The sequence below is a fragment of the Phodopus roborovskii genome, unplaced genomic scaffold (assembly GCF_943737965.1).
Source record: "Phodopus roborovskii unplaced genomic scaffold, PHOROB, whole genome shotgun sequence".
NCBI lineage: Eukaryota > Metazoa > Chordata > Mammalia > Rodentia > Cricetidae > Phodopus > Phodopus roborovskii.
In genome coordinates, this window is record NW_026126665.1 from 352,652 (window position 1) to 370,522 (window position 17,871).

General features: G+C 47.5%; 1 protein-coding gene across 19 annotated transcripts in view; it reads left to right on the forward strand.

Moving 5' to 3' along the window:
- Positions 1-2,515: 2,515 nt before the first annotated feature.
- Camk2g (calcium/calmodulin dependent protein kinase II gamma) overlaps positions 2,516-17,871 on the forward strand; it is a 58,593-nt gene continuing 43,237 nt past the window's right edge. For 9 of the 19 annotated variants that reach the window (XM_051174525.1, XM_051174531.1, XM_051174527.1 and 6 more), the window contains exons 1-3: positions 2,521-2,715; positions 4,015-4,109; positions 16,541-16,600. In XM_051174525.1, coding sequence (XP_051030482.1) covers positions 2,651-2,715; positions 4,015-4,109; positions 16,541-16,600 — 220 coding nt within the window. In that variant the 5' untranslated portion in view covers positions 2,521-2,650. Of the gene's footprint in view, positions 2,716-4,014; positions 4,110-16,540; positions 16,601-17,871 lie in introns of all 19 variants that reach the window. The other 10 variants (XM_051174518.1, XM_051174522.1, XM_051174520.1 and 7 more) reach the window with 4 other exon arrangements.

The window sequence follows — 17,871 nt, forward strand, 5'->3', positions numbered from 1 at the left end:
GTCCCTCTAATTGCTCTGGGGTAGCTGGAGGTTGTGTGGGTGCTACAGCAATGGGGATCAAGAAGGGTTTTGCGAGGGTATATTTGTGTGAGTGCTCCAAACTGCTAGAGTGAACACAGTCAAGTCTGTTCCATTGGGGGAAATAGTGAAAGAGGAAGAAGGAAGCAAGGTAAAGATGTAAAGGAAAGGAACAGGATGGATGCCTCTATTGTATAACTTATAAATCTCCACCACTTTATTAGGATGTTTAACTAAAAGGCAGTGACAAGCACATAGTAGGTAATTGATGAACATTTTTTAATGGATAGCTCTATTTACACAGTAATATGAATCATTTCCAAGGTTTCACTCGATATTTTTCTATGTCATTTCTATTTCACCCAGAGATGCACAGTGCTGACCAATGGTGGAATGACAAACTGCACACAGCAGGGACATAGAACTTGTCAGATTATAGTTCTGCTTTTACATTTTCCCTCGGGGTATCCCTAAGAGATCCCATCTTATACCTAGTTTGTGCTTGTTATACCTAGTTGTGACCTCTCTCCATCCCCTCAGTCCACCTTACACTAATGAATATGCAGTTTCAAGTATTAGTGACTGGAGGTCAGGAACCAAGTCATCTTGAGCACTCAGGAAAAACTGATGTACAGCCTCTATTTCTGGAGCACAGCAGCTTCTGCCCCCCTGGTAAATGATAAAAACACAGGACTTTCTGGCACCCCCAGTTTTATAACCCCCTTACCCTACCAACCCATCTTGGGACTTGGGACCTGCAGCTTTGAGGCAGAAAGTGGCCTTGTCCCCTACACTTAACTTCCAGTTACCACGTGGGGGGGGGGGAACTTACACTGCTGTGTCACCTCACCTTACTTTGATTCCTTTCATGCTTTCATCTTGGATCCCACTTCCTCCTGTTCTCCAAACATCCCTTTCTGGGCAGCCTGTTTTGCTCCCCGGGCTCTTTAGTAAGGAAAGAAGGGAAGATTTCCCTGAACACTATGCTCTTCCCACCCTCCAGGGGAAGCTTGGGAGGCCAGGATACCTCTCAGCTGCCTCCCCTGGCAGCACCAGCCTGCTGACAGTGGAGAGTGGATTCCCAGTGGGCATTCTGCTATAATCAAGTCTGAGAGGCAGCAGTTGGCTGAGCTCCATTCTGCCCAGTTGGGAATGGCCCCTGACTTGGGGTATAGCTGCTGAGGCACATCCTGTTTCTCTTCCAAAGACAGTCACTTGACTGTGTCCCATGAATTTGTAAGGCTGGAGACAGAAGGGGAGGGTGGTAACTCTTGTCATTCCATAAACACAGAAAGGGTGGTCTGGAGCTGAGTATTCAGGGGTTCCATTAAAGCGTAGTTTAGTGGGAAGACAAATACTAAATAATAACTGCCAACATTTATAATTAGGTATGGAGGATTATTCTAACCCAGTAAATGTTCACAGCTTTAGGAAGTATACTGTATTTTTATTCCCAGTTCTCAAATAAGGTAACTGAAGCTCAGAAAGATTGTATGCATTGCCTAAGGTCAACGAGTTGTCCAGAAATCGAGCTAGGTAGTATGATCCAAGAGTGCATGATAATGTGTGCTAGCACTCATACTTGAAAATGCATCACAAAGTGCCATAAAAGTACAGGATGCTCCACAAGAACACGAGTATGCTTTCGTCTTCTCCTGCTTTTAGCCACCCAAAGCCTTTAAAACAAAACAAAAACATTCTCACATTTATCTTTCATTACTGACCTAGGAGAGAACATTTATCTCTACGATTGGAGTGTAGAAAAGCATCTTAGGCAGCAAGACAGCTCTGCGAGTAAAGGACCAGAGTCACATCCCCTGTGGTGAAGAGAACCAACTCCCCAGATTCTTCTCTGACCTCCACACGTGCGCTGTGACACCCAGAGTATCACACAGATACACATACGGAATAAATAAATGGAAAAAAAAAAAAAAAAAAAAAAAAAAGGCAAGCAAACATCTTGCCCCCTGGCCTGGTTTCCCTGATAAAACCGTGGCTGAAGGTTGTTTTGTTTTGTTTTTTTCTAACGATGCCCTTGATTCTTGCGCCAGTCTAGAATGTCGGCACCCTGAGGGAAGTTTGCTAGCAGCTGGCTCTGCACAGTCTGGGGGCATCTTCCGAGTGTACAGTCTAACACAAGATCTTTGACCTTGGCATTTTCTTGGTTCAGGCAGCAGGCTTGGGACCCACGTGTGGGGCGTCTCCCCAGACCTCGGTGGCCCAGACCCCACACAACTTGAAATAACACTTTCGCACACTCGTTCCTGAGCTCTTGCAGGGTCCTCCCGGGAGGAACCTTACAGTTCGGTCGGTCCGAGTGGGTGGCTCGGAGACCCAACACCCGCATTCCCAGGCCCCTGCTCCAGGGGGCCCAGTTCGGGCGGCTCCCGGGGCGGGGCCGGAGGCGGAAAGCCCCTCCCCGGGGGCGGGGCGGAGGGCCAGCGGGGCTGGGGGCGGGGCCGGCGGGCGAGAGGGGGGGGGGGTGTCCCTCCCTTCCTCGCTCTCTCCGGTAAAGTCTCGCGGTGCTGCCGGGCTCAGCCCCGTCTCCTCCTCTTGCTCCCTCGGCCGGGCGGCGGTGACTGTGCACCGACGTCGGCGCGGGCTGCACCGCCGCGCCCGCCCGCCCGCCAGTATGGCCACCACCGCCACCTGCACCCGCTTCACCGACGACTACCAGCTTTTCGAGGAGCTCGGCAAGTACGGGCAACCCGCCACATGCGGCGCCCCCCCCCCCTTAGCCCAGACGCCCGGGCGCTATGCGGCTTCTCGCCCCGCCCCCCGGCCCTGCACCGGCCGCTGCAGCTTCCCCTCGACCGGCCCCACCCCCCCCCAGCTTTTCCCGCGTACTGCCTGGGGGTCCCTTGGCTCTCAGTTCCCTGTCTCGCAGCCCCCTCCGCTCCCTGCAGCAGCTGCCGAGCTGTTGCACCCGGCGCTGCCGCGGGAACTGCAGCTTCAGGACTGCTCCAGGGCGCCTTTCAGCCCCGCCCCTCCCGCACCCTTCAGATGCTCCCCTCCCTCGATCCCTCCAGCCCACCGCCCCCTCCCCACCCGGCTCCTGAGCCCATTCTGTATCCGGTCCCCAGTTCCCACGCACCTGATATTCAGGACCCTCCACAGCTCTGCAGCTCCAGCCCCGCTGCGGTGTTCGGGTGTGGGGGAGATGGTTAGTGCTGGGCCCCGCCCCCCCCCCCCCCCCGCTAATGCCGCTTCCAGGATCCCAGCCTTGCTGCGGGGCAGTGCTGCAGCACCCCCAGCCCCTCCTCCATCCCTGCAGTGGTCCAGGGAGCTGTGCGCCATAGCCGCAGCATCCCCCTCCCCTCTGCACTGAACTGGCTGCAACTGCAGCCTGGGTCCCCGCCACCCCCACCCATGGTGCAGAGCCTGGCCACTGCAGCCCCTGCTCTGCCCACCCCCCTAGATATTTCCACAGCCCGAGATCACAGCCCATTTGGCGGGTCACATAGAGGAAAATAGCATGGGTAAGGGGAGTTACTGCTGTCAGACTCAGAACTGTCCCTTCTGTTTCCCTGCTGTCTGCTGTGGGGTTAAGCCTGTCGGGTTTTGAGCCTCATTTTGTCCATGCTTAAGGGAAATTTCTCAGGAAATCATACCTTCTGTTTAATCTACCCTTCCCCTATTCTTAATTATATCTGCTGAGAGAAAGAACAATGTCTCCCTGTTCCCTCGATCTCCTGGTTGCCTTTGCTGGGACTGCAAGGCTATCAGTGAGATGCAGCAGGTGTGTATTTGAAGCATCGCCCACCAAGAGTGTGGACAGTCTGAGGTTGGGGCTGTTGCTTTGTGCAGGAAGTAGATGACATGGTAAGAGCCAGGTGGTACTCCATCCATATCTGTTTAGTGCCATGGGGTGGTGTTATCATTCTTATGGTTGTCACTACAAGTCTGGTGGTTGGAGCATCTCTGCCCTCATCTGAAATATGTCCATGTCACTTTGGTTGGCTCCATGTCCCAGTTCTTTCCCCCTTCTCCCTCCAGGGGTGCCTTCTCAGTGGTTCGAAGGTGCGTGAAGAAAACGTCTACGCAGGAATATGCAGCAAAAATCATCAATACCAAGAAGTTATCAGCCCGAGGTGAGTGTTCCCTATCTGGTCCTCACCTTGAGGATCCTTCTAGAGATATGACTTCACAGATGCCCTAGGAGTTGGGGGAATATGTGTTTTACCATTTGGAGATCAGTTGGAATTTCAAGGTGGGTGAATTTTGAAGCCAGACAAGGAGGTATGAGGGAATTGGAAGTGCTCAGGAGAAAAAAAAGTGATGCAGATGACTGAAGTGGTCCCCAAAGGATTGAGGAGGTTCAAGTTCTCAGTGGAGAATTGGTGGTAGGTGGTATGGAATGAAAGGCTCTTAATTTAGGGTACATAGAGCCCCTCTCTTTATTTAGGGCACTAATGGTCACTGAAGGCTTGTCCTAGCCCTTGTGCCCTGGTGGTAACTTGGTATGGGAACGCAGTAAATGAGCAGTTCTGATTAATCTAGCCTCCCCTGCCTACCAGGCGGCAGAACAGACTCCCAAGGGAAGGGAATCGGTAAACATCAGGGGAGGCTGCTACTGCTGAGGGCTTCTAAGGAACAAATCCTACCAGATGAACTTGATTGCTGTTTTTGATCAAATTACAAAGTTGGTGATGAAGCAGCAGATGTAGTCTGCCCTGAGCAGAGGGTGATGATGCCTCATGGTCTAGAAACTCCAGTGGTTTGGTTTGTCTGGTCTGAGAGAGCCACAGTGCCTCAGAGTGTTGGGAGCCTCACTTGGGAGATTCTACTGAGTACCTAGGACTGAGGTGCCAGGGCCTGTCTTTAACACTTTGAATGTACAGCTCTGAAGCTGATATTGGTTTACTTGCCAAGCTTACCTCATCTGATAGGTATAGACCCAGCAGTGTGTGAAGTAAGATGACTGGTTAATACAGGGGCCAAGTCCTGGAGAGCTTCAGGGAGCAGTACAGGAAAAAATGTTATACGACTCAGAGAAAGGAATTAAGGCTGGGCAGTAGGATGCCCATAAATATATTAGGAGCCAGGACAGATGCCCTGGGAAAGATGTGGTCTTTGGCCAATAATGACGTATCACTAGGGCAGTAATGGATGTCCCAAGCACCCAGAAGCTCTGAAATTTCACAGAGGTGACAGTAAGTTTCAGTCATTCTGGGACCTGTTCCATGGGGCTGTGTCTGCCTCCTGGCCTGGGTGTCTCTCCCTATTACTATTACCAAGTCTTGGGTTTTTTTTTTTTTTTTTGGTCTCCCACCCAGCTCCATTTCCTGTCTCTTAATGTTCATGTACATTGGCTGTAAAGTTGATGTGTTTATTTTCTTTCTATTGGGTACCTTGAGTCCAAGGCAATGGTTGTCATAGAGATATGTGGGTGGTCAGATGGCCTCCTCCTGTGGGATGTGGGGGGCAGCAGTATTTGGGTTCTCTGGCAGACATGCTCTACCTAAGTGGAAGGTGCAGGCAGGAATGGGTTGAAGATGGGTATCTCCCTGTGCTCACACAGCCTAGCCCTGCCATATCAGAAATGGGACTGATACCTGGTATCTCCAGTCGATGGCACAGTGCTTTGCTTTGCTTATCACCAGTGAGTGTCCTCTGGTCAGGAGTAAGGAAGAGATAGGAAGTTGAAAGCTGAAAATTAGGAATCTGAAGCTACCTGGCTATGGAGATAGTGGAGCAACCAACCTTAGGCTCTCATTTCCTGTTTCTTCCATTCTTTCTCAAACTTCTAAGCTATGGGATAATGCCCTTTTTACTTTTTCATATCCTTTCTATCTTACCTCATCTTTCCCTGCCTGGACTGGATGAGATTTAATTTCTCTGCTTTTCTTTTCAACTTGAGAATTCTTGAATAAGATCGTGTGTATCAGGCAACAACTCCCCCACTCGAGAGATGGTTATGCCAAGACTGAGGCTTTGGCTTGTGTACCAGGTTAACTTTGGGATAGAGGCTGTGGCACCTGGTGGATGTGCTCAGATGCCAAAAAGAGGGGTCAGGAATATAGAGGTGCCATTGCTATTTGGAGGTGAGAGGGTGTGCTTTTAGAGATGGTATGCCCGTCTGTGGGTGTTACCTAAGGGTTGGGTCAAGGTCCACACTGGGCTGGTACCCATGGGGTTCAGGAGTGAAAACCATGGCTTCCTTGGACATCTCAGTTTACGCTGTATATTTTATAATGGTGCTGAAGATGGGGCTGGGTTTCACTTGCTGCTGTCTGTCTGTCTAGGGCTCCACAGGTGTTGGATTTCAGTGTTTGGGAATGTCATTGCCTCACTAGGATCACCTATGTGAAGATCTGAAGAGGCTTGCTGTGTTAGCTGGCATTTCTTGGTGATTTGCTTCCTTTGTGATGTTCTTTGCTACAAACTAAAAGGGTGAAGGGCTGCTTTTCCTTGTTCATAATGAGATGGCCCAAGAAGCTCTAGAGACAGACAGTGTAGTCCTGTGGGGTATTAGATCTGGACAGGAAGCTTTTTTTGTGAGCTGTCCTTTCTTGTCTTTGTGGCCTCTAAAGTCAGCCTTGGTGGCTGAGTTACCAGGTAGGACGCTCATACAGGTGTGTGTTGAGCTGAGCTTTTTTTTTTTTTTTTTTGTAGGCTTTTTACATAGGCACCAAAAGTCATGTAACACCATGTTTTGCTTTAGTGCAGTGATAGGAAGTTGTGGCTCTTACAGGAGCCCCATGGTTCTAAGCTTAGTTCTACTAGGCTGAAGGAGGCATTTAAAATAGCCTTGGATTCAGGATCTAGTGGGCCAGGTGATGGCAATGATAAATCGTTATTTTAAGATTTAAGAGCACCCCCCCCCCAAAGAGCCTGAGCCCTTATGTCTTTTTTTTATTTTTAAATCTTCATATTCCCTTCTTATCTTTATTCATATGCATACAGATTTTTACCTCGTAGAGCATAACATTTTATATCCTGCTCTCTTTGCTTGTATCCAAGGCGGTTTCCCCATATTGCTACAGTTAAAGGGCAGATGGTCCTTTCTGATTTCTATGTAGCTTAGACTTTATCCTTGGAGCATCATAAGAAACCTCTGTATTTGAGTTATTTATCTGGATTCCAGATCCTTTGACCGAAATTGATACTGGAGTAATGCCCTTGGCCTTACAAGGATGCTACCAGAGGCAGTGTTATGAAATCAGTTACAGCATTTGCTATATTTATTTATTTGTCTGTATGCTCCAGGTGAAGAAATTTTCTATAGAAACTATGTATAGGAAAAGCCTTCCTCTTTATGAGGATCTGGGAGGTGAAGGGAAACACCTTTTCTTTTTCTTTGCTGTTATGTAGGTAGGACCTAGCAGAGCCCCTGATACACACTGAGCATATACATATAAAATATATAAAATAAATTAAGAGGGCTGGATAACCAGTTGAGGTTGCTTTTTAGTTTTGGCTCTCAGGAGAGTCAGGTTGCTAGAGCCCTTGGACCCTGGTACTGGCTTGCCCCCCCCCTTTTTTTTTTTAATCCAGGGAGCCCAGCTGCTCTGGAGGGAACAGATGAAGACAAAGACTTGTACTTGGGGCATAAAGCACTGTAGCTCATGACTCCTCCTTTCTTGTCATTAGTAGCCTTAGAAGACCACTTCTGGGACTTTGAACTTCAGTGCCAATGAAACTAACCATGAGTTCTGGTTCAAATGCATTTTCTGGCTTCTGTTCACAGAAATGCCACTCTAGGAGGCCTGGGGTGTTGCCCCAGAATCTGCATTTTTAACACATGCTTCAGGTCATCTATGATCTACTTTTTAAGAAGTCAGTAAAGGGTTGGAATGATGGCTTAGCGATTAAGAGCACTGCCTGCTCTTGCAGAGGACCCGGGTTCAGTTCCCAGCACCCAGATGGCAGCTCACAATAGTCTGTAACTCCAGTTCCAGGGTATCCAACATCCTTAAATACATGCAGGCAAAACACCAATGCACATTTAAAAAAAAAAAAAAAAAATCAGCAGATGCTGGTCATGATGGTACACACCATTATTGCCAGAACTCTAGAGGCTGAGGCAGGGTGATCGCCACAAGTAAGACCCTGTCTCAAAACAAGCAAAAAGGACAAAACCACCACTTAACAGCAGCAACAGTTGTTCATACCATCTCCTGGGATTCACAAAGCATACTCCATCCCAGCCAGGTGGTGTCTCAGGAGCTCTCTGATGCCATATGGCCATCTGTGTGCATGAGCTGGTCGTGATTAGGGGCCTTATTCTGTATTCCCAGTTTGGGGTGTCACTTTGTGTCTGAGGCTATGGCAGGCTGAGTGACAGATGTTGTGGTATGTTGGCTACCAGAAGGGTAAAGGCTGTCCCTTTCTGGGTCCAGCTGGCCCTGGGGACTGAAATGAGATCCCCTTGAATGGTGCCAGCTGAAAGTCCCCACCCCCTTGGTGTTGGCCTGAGTAGCCCCCATGACATTTGTGTCCCCTGTGTTGTCTCCAAGTAAGACTTTCCTATTAAGGACCTGGTAAAGTGAGTGGAAGAGAAGACAGGGTGATACAGCAATAGAGAGAGAGAATGGAACTCTGCTTCAGGGCAGCTTTGGGACTTGAGGACAGATTTAAGGATGGTCTGTGTGACAACAAACTTTTCACCTGACAATAAAATAGGCTGATTTCTAGAAACCAAAGGAATGGTGTCCTGCATCTGCGGGAATGATCTCCTCTGACTTCCTCCCTGCTGTGCATGTGGGAACATGGTGGAGGTCCCTTCCCTGTGCCCAGGCTGCTGCTTGGCCATTTTTGTCACACAGTCATGATGTGAGATGTGGGAGTTAGTGACATAGAACACTGACTGTCACCTTGCCTTTCTACCCACTTTCCCAGAAGGAATTGGGGTGCTGTTTAGGTGGGGTTAAACTGTGTCCCATGCTGTAGACAAGGATCCTGATTTTCTTCCTGCTGTTTGTCATCATAGCCTTGTCAGGCTGTGCTGAAGCCCTAGAGGTGACTGGCCCCATTCTTTACTGAGGCTGGAGACAGGGAAGGGGAGGGCTTGCTGTGATCAGACCCCAACCCCCATCTCTGCTACATTCAGAACACCTTTGGCTGATGGACAGACAAGGGTTGAGCCTACGGGTGCCAAAAGGGTGGTGACAGGAAGAGACGGGTACTTTGCACCTCTTGAGTGCCTCTGTAGAGGCCCTTTGTAACCTGCACAGACAGACAGATATATCCTTGTAGAAAGCAAGGCATAAAAGATTTGTTCTGAGCTTTAGACATATACATACTTTTGTTGCTGCTCAGATCCCAGTGTCTTCAGACAGTATGGTCTTCAATCCCCTTGAGCTCCCCCCCACCAATATCTTCCTTTTTTCTAAGACAAGCCTCATGTAGCCCAGGCTGGCCTCAAATTTACTAAGTATCTGAGGACAACCTTGAGCTCCTCCTGATCTTCCTGCCTCCACCTCCCAAGTGCTAGGGTTATATCTGGTTAAACACCAGTTCTAGTCCTTTGCTGTGATGAATTGTGGTGTCATCCCATTGGCTCTCGCACCCCAGATAACTCTAAGCCCAACAGAACAAGCCTCTCCTTATTGCCTCAATCCTTTGTACCCACATTTTTTTTTTTCTTGGACTCTGGTGGGGACATTTCTGGCCACTCCCCCCCCCACACACACACATACATCATTCCTACTTGCTGGACCCTATAACCATCGGTGGTGGCAGCAAATTCCCATCTACTCCCCTCTTTTCTCCTCCCTCTCTTTCCCCTCCCCCTCCCTTGCTGCTTGGGAGGAGCTATTTTTAGGGGCTGCTTCCTGGGATGTTTTACTTGGGGCTGGTTACCATGAAGGAAATGTCACCAAAACAGTGGGCAAAGGCTAGGGGCACCCATTGTGGGTATGGAGCTGACCCCATTTTGTTCCTTAAAAGTAGCCAGAGTGTCAGCAGGCAGAGCCTTGCCTTCTTGGGGCTTGCTGGTTACCCCATGGGGATTTTCTCCATCAAAGCTGGTCTTGGCGCCTCTTGCCTTTCCCTCCTTGTCTTAAGAGCCAGAGGCTACCGTTCAAGATAGAGTTGAAGGCAGGGTATTTGTATGTATGCTGTATAAGGAACAGAATCTCATGGGCATATTTCAGGCCCTGTCCCCCTGTATTCACAATCCTTAGAAAGTTCTGGGTATTTGGTTATGAGGGAATTAGGAGACTGTGTGTTTATAATTAGAGATTCTTTGCCCCTTCCAAGAGGAAGGGACCTGGCATCATAGTGTCAGGGGGAGACCAGTGAGATTGTGGCTTGAGTTTCTTACTCGTCAGTGCCCAAGGGTTGAGGATATTTGTAAGCAGAGGGGGAAAGTGGATTGTGACATGAGCGCCCCATTCTGACCTTGTTTTTGCTCCTCAGAGGGATACCCAAGGGTCAGAGTGGGTTTCAGCTGTTTATAAAGGGAAGGTGGGGCTACGTCCCTTTCATGTCAGAAGTCAGTGGGGCCACTGGGGCCTTCTCACACTGATGTTAAGGTCATAGTCAGATTTTCAGAATACCTTTTGAAAAGGAAAGATGTCATTGAGATTGGAACTCAGGAAGAGTCCGTATAGCCACAGTATAACCACATGTCCTTGTTAAATTAAAGAGGGTTGTATGGCTTTTGTTTGTTTCCAAGACAGGGTTTCTCTAGCTCTAGCTGTCCTGGAACTCACTTTGTAGACCAGGCTGGCCTCGAATTTAGTAGGTTGTATGTTTATGTGACAATAGAACTCTTATCTGAAGCTAGTGCTGTCTTTTGTGGTTTTAGAGAAATGTTGCTAAATCAGTATGCAGGTTTTTGTCAGGGTCATGGCGAATCAGGGTTAGTGCCCCCCTGACCTCCAATCCTTGAGAAGTGAAGGCAAATATATTTGAAGTGGGCTTCTCTTAGGCTGGAAGGAAGAAGCAGTTGTGGGTCTGTATATCCCTTGGTATATGCTGCTACAGTTGCCTTACCATCTGGTAGCTCATTTCTGCCTTCCTTGCTGTATCTGCTCACTCCTTGCTGACCTACCTGCGAAATAGTGGTGTGTCGTAGACCAAGTTTTGAAGCACCTGACCAGAAGGTAGGAGAGGCAGCATTCCAGTTATCTCTGTCTCCCAGGGCCTGGCTCTGCCCTAGGTATACTGTTGGGGGGAAAGCCCAAGCAGGGCCAGGATGCTAGAACAGGCTACTAATAAGGCTGCTTCTGCTTTCTGATCCTGGTGCTACCTCTGCTGTTAAGGGAGGAAAACCTTGCAAGAGGAGCTGTCTGTGGTTGTAGCTAGGCTGAAGGCCTACAGGGTGGGTCTCCATGGCAATAGCACACTGGTGGGCAGGAAGTGGCCCTGTGCAAAGCGGGAAGTGGCTGCTGTCAAACAGGAAGGGGGGCTGGGTTGTGTGGTGGGAGGAGCTTTATAGAAAGGTGGGTAAGAGGAGGGTCAGCTAGGCAAGGTCCAAGTTACTCAGAAGTTGACATTGAAAAAAAGGGAGGAAGGAGGCTGGCTTTGTGCCAAGAATGCCAAGCAAACTCAGTGGCTTCACAAACCCTTTTAAAATTGAGGATGCTGTGTTCAAGAAGAATACTCTGCAAATCATTTTCTGTTCCTGCTAGTATAGAACACCCCTTTTTTCATCACCAGTCCTGAGGAGACTAAAACAGGAGGTATGGGGAGAAAGAGATGGGACATAGTCACCGGAGAGGCCAGGCTGTGCATGGTGTAAGAAGAGTGTGGTACAAAGAAACCACATGGCTCTCTGAAGAGAGAGCTTCAGGATAGCAGGATGCCATGGCCAGCAAGACCAAGGAAGAGGAGGCATCTTGTGGTCAAGTGCTCCCTGGGGTGGCTCTCTCTCTCTGAGTGTCCTTCTTGCCTTCATCTGCAGGCTGTGGACATGCACAGGACATGCACCTCTGGATGGCAAAGGAGGATCTCCTGGGAACTTGTTCTTAGGAACGAGTGAAAGGGTTCAGTTGGTATAGTTCAGAGTCAGTGTCTGCCCAAGTGGAGGGGAGAGAAGTCTCCTCTGTCTTTGTTATCTTCGGCAATAAGTATGAGCACATGAGCTGGGTTGTGGCTCAGTTGGTTGAATGCATATATATTATGCACTAGGTCCTAAATCAGATCCCAGGCACAAAAGTGAGGTGTGGTCACATCTGTAATGCCAGTAGCTAAGAGGCAGGAGCAGGGGAATCAGAAGTTGAAGGATATTATTAGTTACATATCAAGTTGAAGAGCAACCTGCCTCACAAAAAGATCAATAAGTAGATAAATAAATGGATGGATGGGTAAAGCTACTCCCAAAGGTGAGTGACTGGCTCTTTTACCTCCTTTGCATCTTTATTAAATGTCAACTCCTTGCTGAGGCATTTCCTGTACACTTTACTTAAATGTAGCACTTTCTTCCTTCTCCGCTTTAGTTTTCTGCATAGCACTTGCTTCAGCATCAAATGTGTTGTTTCTTTCCCCTACCACCGTTTCCTGACCCATAGAATGGAAACTCCAGGAGGGTAGGGATTTTGTTGTTTTTTGTTTTGTTGTGTGTGTGTGTGGTTTTTTTTTTTTTTTTTGGAAACAGGGTTTCTCTGTGTAGCTTTGGTGCCTGTCCTGGGTAGGGATTTTTGACCAGTTTGTTCATCATTGTTTTCCAGCATTCAGAGCTCTTCATTCACCTCTTGGGGTGAAGGCCTTAAGGAATATTTGAATATTTTCAGAAGGCATGAATGAGGCTCAGGCCACATTTAATAACTTGGTGGAGTGGCAGCCCTTCCAAAACCAATGTGTTAATTGCTCTAACCTGTGGCTTAGACTCAGCAGAGATCAAAGCATGGCTCTGGGGTTCCAAGAAGATATGAGCCTTGCCAAGAGAGTGAGGCTTGGCTTCAGGGAGTTAGACTTGAACTAAGAGGAGTCCTCTGGACTTCAGGCAAACCCCTTCAAGGAGCTGAGAGACTTGTCTTCTCTCTCTGCTCTGGTAAAGCTAGCACCCATCCTTATTTTTAGTGCTGATGCTGTTGTGGAGCTGTAACCATTAGCCAGTAAGAGACTTAAGAGAGGAGATAAATATTAATCTCCTGTGCCTTCCCTCAACAGCCACCTCTGCATTGCAAGATGCTATTCTCCCACACCTGCCCCAAAAGCTGTGGGTCAAGGGTGGTGAGGTGAGTGATCAGAAATAGGGTGAATGGGCCTGCTAGCACAGCTGGCTTGATTGATTGATGCCTTGGCCCCAAGATCAGGGCTGGGAGAAAATGTGGGGTTTTCCTGTCATATGGCTGGATATGGGAGGAGCAAACCCACCACCCCCATCTAACAGGTTTATTGCTACTTTCTTAAGTGTTTCTGTTGGTGGAAGTCTCCAGCCATATTATTCTATCTGGGACCAAGTGATACCAGGAAATGTTGGGAATTGGGAATTATCCAGGGTTCTCCTGGCTAAATCCTGGTCATTGACCATGCTAAATCTGAAGGTGGGAAGAAAGGCCTGACCCAGATCTTGGGCAGCTTGGATGGATTAGCAGAGTCACAAGGACTAATCTCTGCCTGTCTCTCTTTTTACAAAGCAAAGTTATTGCTGGAGGGAAGGTTTAGAACAAAGCTAAGGATGATTGGAAAACAATGCAAGGGAATTCCTGCCCTGCTAACCTATCATCTTTGCATTCATTATCTCAGAATGACAGACCAGCATTTGATTCTTTTCCTCCTGTCCAAACGTAAGTTATTTAGCCTTAGTTTTATCTTGTATGTATTTGTAGTAATCAAGCTGAACATGGTGGCACACACCTTTAATCCTAGCATTTGGGAGGCAGAGGCAGGCCAGTCTCTGAGTTCCAGGCCAGTCTGGTCTTCAAAGCAAGTTCCAGGACAGTCAGGGCTGTTATACAGAGAAACCCTGACCAAAAAAAAAAAAAAATCAATAAATGAAAGGGGAATAATCACATTCTACCTGATATGACCATTGAGGGTATTAATGGGATATTAAAAGAGATAGTTTCCTGTATAGAACAGAGGTAAAATGGGAGAAACTACTCTCAAGAAAGGCAGGAGGACTATGGGTGTAGCTCGGTTGGTAGATCTAGCATGTATGAGTCTGTGAGTTCAATCCCCAGCTCCACATAAGCCATACATGGTGGTGCACAAGAGGTAGAGGCGGGAGGATAAGGTGTTCAAGGTGGTCATCTTCAGCTACATAGTGAATTTGAGGCTAGCCTGGACTATATAAGGCTCTGCCTCAAAAACGGATGCTGAGGGATTGAGTATCTTAGAGTGTTGGATTGGATTTGATTCTGTTCCCCTAAACCTGAAGTGTTCAGTTGATAATCTCACTTTTTTTTTTTTTTTTCACTCTGTCATGGCGTAGTAATGGAAAATGAGTTGTTTAAGCCAACCCAGCTTTCTGACTGGTACTTTGATGTGTTACTGCTTTTTAAGCCTTGGTTTCCTTATTTATGTAATAGAGCAAAACAGGTCCCTACTTTATAGTTTCTGTTAGGATAAACTATTGAGAAACCCCTGACTCTGCCTGGCATGTAGCAAAGCTTAGCAAGTGGTAGTTACTACTGCTGCTGTTGCTGTTGGGTTCTCCTTGAGCCCTGTTTACATAGAGACCTCTAACATAAGAACACCTTAGAATCTTGAGCCTCTGGGGAGAGCTTATGACCAAAAGATGGCCATTGGGATGTATGATGTGAGAAATTTGAGGAATGCAGTGAGAGAATGAAGTCATACCCCTGTCCTCCAAAGAAGAATGGGATGGTTTTTCGGAAGAGGCAACTCTGACCAAATCCTAGCAGGTGGAAATTGGAGGCCGAGTAGGAAGATTTCTAGGTCTCCTCTCTCGGAGTCTCTGATTCCTGGAGCTAGGAATTGGCCTACCTAGCTTACTTGGATCTGAAGACTCAACCAATTCTGGTTATTTCCTCAAAACAGTAATCTTAAGGTTCGAGTGCAGAGAAGCACACTCCAAGGCAAGCAGAGTAGCAAAATGGGCATCATAGCTGTGCCAGTCTCTTAATGGTTGGGTTAGGGGTAAAAGAAAATATGTCTTACTTACACAGTGAGCCTTTAATCAATTCTAGCTGTTGCTGCTATTGTCTTATTTTAAAATATTTTCATTACACTTATTTGTGTGTGTGTGCACATGTATGCATATGTGCATATGTCATAGCACATGAGTGTAATTGTGGATAAGAGAAGAACTATGGAAGTTAGTTCTCTCCTCCTCCTGTGTGGGTTCCAGGGATCCAACTCAGGTCATCAAGCTTGGTGGCAAAGGCTTTCACTTACTGAGCCATCTTGCTGACCCTGTAATTGGTATTTTAATTCATCACTACTTTGATCACCCATGCTGTTGTCGTTAGCATCACTGTGTTCCAAGGCTATTACAAGTACCACACAGGAGAACCGTGTAGAACCTCTAGCATAGTGACGGCTGTGTATCAAGCTCTGTACACCTTAGCTTAGCCTTCCTGTGTTCTCCGATTGGCTTTTCAGTTTGCAGTTACCAATGGTGGTCAATTATGATCCAAATTTCTGGAAGATTCCAGAAATAAGTAATTAATAAATTTTAAGTTGTATGTTGTTTGAGTAACACGATAAAATTTCTTGCCATCCTGCTCTATCCCACTCAGGACATGACTCATCCACAGTTACAGCTAAGCTACTTGTCCGTTAGTCACTTAGTGGCCTTCTTGCTTATCAGATACATCAGCTGTTGTGATATCTCAAATGCTTTTTCTCCTCTCCTTGTTAGAGACAGAGTCCCTTGAATTTCTGCTTCTGCCTTCATCTCTGAAGTACTGAAATTACATGTGTTCACCAGCACCTGTTTTGGTTGTGGGTTTTTGTTTGTTTATTTTTTTATAATGCTAAGGATTGAACCCAGGACCTAGTATATACTAGGACAAGTTCAGTGTCAATGAGCTATATTCCCTGGGTCCTTGGGTTTTGAGACACTGTCTGAATATGCAGTTCCTTCCTGCTTCTTACTTCTTGAAGCACAGGAATTAGACATGGACCACCATACCTGTCTTTGCAGGACTTTTATGTAGTGTTTGGTACTATATGGAATTTTAGGCACATCAACTGAGGGTCTTGAGAGACCCCACTCCACCCCCTGGGATTAGGGATATCTGTTATTACTCAGAACAAGAACTCATTCTGTGGACCAGGCTGGTCTTGAACTCAGACATTGGCCTGCCTCTGACTCTGTCTCCCAAATGCTGAGATTAAAGGTATGTGGCACCCCACCCCCCAAATTCTTAACACCCTAGTTCAATGAAATACCTATTCTAGAGAAAGGAGACCAAGGTTTAGCTAAAGACCTAGATATAAATTCTGATGTGCCATTGCTGATTTAAGGTGTTTAACCTCTCCAGTCCCATTTCCTCATGAGGAAAAAGCAGTAACAAAAACTGTCTCTAGATTTGCTGTGTTAATTTAGCAAATTGCCAAAAATGCCTAGTTGATGCTTAAAACTTAAAGGAATATGAATAGCCAGATAACCAGAGCTAGGATTGATAGCTAATAACTTTTGTTTTCTTTTATCTCCTTTCAGATCATCAGAAACTAGAAAGAGAGGCCCGGATATGCCGACTTCTGAAACATCCAAACATTGGTGAGTGTCCGGCAGAGTCTGGGAGTGTTTCCATAGAAGGCAGGGAGAACAGAGGTTGGCTAGTTGTGTGTGTGGTTTGACCTCTGGTCATGGATCTTCACTTGGTGTCTTTTCTTGCCTGGCAGCTGTGTGTCAGAATTTTAGGGCTTTCTTGTTTAGAGATGTGAGTGTCTCCTTGTTTATGGTGCCATCTCAGGGCTGGGATGTTTGAATATATTTCAGACTCTTTCTCCTTTTGTCTTTGGGCTGAAATCCAGAGTTCTCAATGTGTGAGGTTCCGGTCTTACCAGTATGCCAGTCTCTCACCAGGGGCCATCCATAGCCTTCATGAAAGGCTCAGGATTTTGTTCCTGAACCTAAAAGAGTTTTGTTCCTGTTGCAGTGTCCTGCACACTCTGGGGGTTTCCATGGCATTCCTGTTTGTTCCCCAGAGCCAGGAAAGCAAACTGCCTGTCTGCCTGCCTGGCTTCTCTGGAGAAGGAATGGCAAGAACTGCTCAGATGAGGAAGGAGAAAAACTTGAGAGGATATCTCCCCGCTCCCACCCCGCCTGGGGTACAAGAGGACATTGTTGGTTGTTCTAAAGACTGAGGAGGCTCGCCTGCCATAGCCCACTCTGGCTCAGTTTTACTTTGTTCAGCTGAAATAGTCTTTGCCAAAACTGTTGGCCCTGATCTGCAGCTCCTTACACAAGGGACAGAAACTGGGCTGGCTGCAGCGTTGACTTGAGGCAGGGAGCATCTCCTAGGTTTTCCTGAAATCCCTGAGTCATCACAAAAGAGAACACGTGTTCTCCTCAGGCATGGCCTAAATATCAAGGTTCCCACAGTGCCCTGAACACTACCTTCTTAGCTTTTGGAGACTAAGGCTGAGGGGTGACTTAGTGACAAAGCTTGGCACTGCCTCCAGAGTTCCCAGCCTCTGGCTTCCCAGATCTCAGGGCTCAGAGTGAACTCTTACGTGCGGGCGCTGAGGTCAAGCTCTAGCCCCCTGGGAGAGGAGCAGTCCTGAGGTAACCAGAACTCCCAAGCATGCAGGGCTTTTAGATCACAGTCAGTAACTTGGGTTACACCGGAAGCTGATGGGTGCAGTCAGTGCTCTGCTCCATTGGGTGCATCCTTGACATTAGAGCTGCTGGAGTTCCTGGGTAGTCTCTGAGGTTAGCATTTTCACCTGAAAAATACAGTGGGGACCCTCTATAACTTTGGGCAGGAGAGAGCAATGGACAAACACCTAGAACAACTGTCACAAAAAGAGACAGTTTTGTTTGGC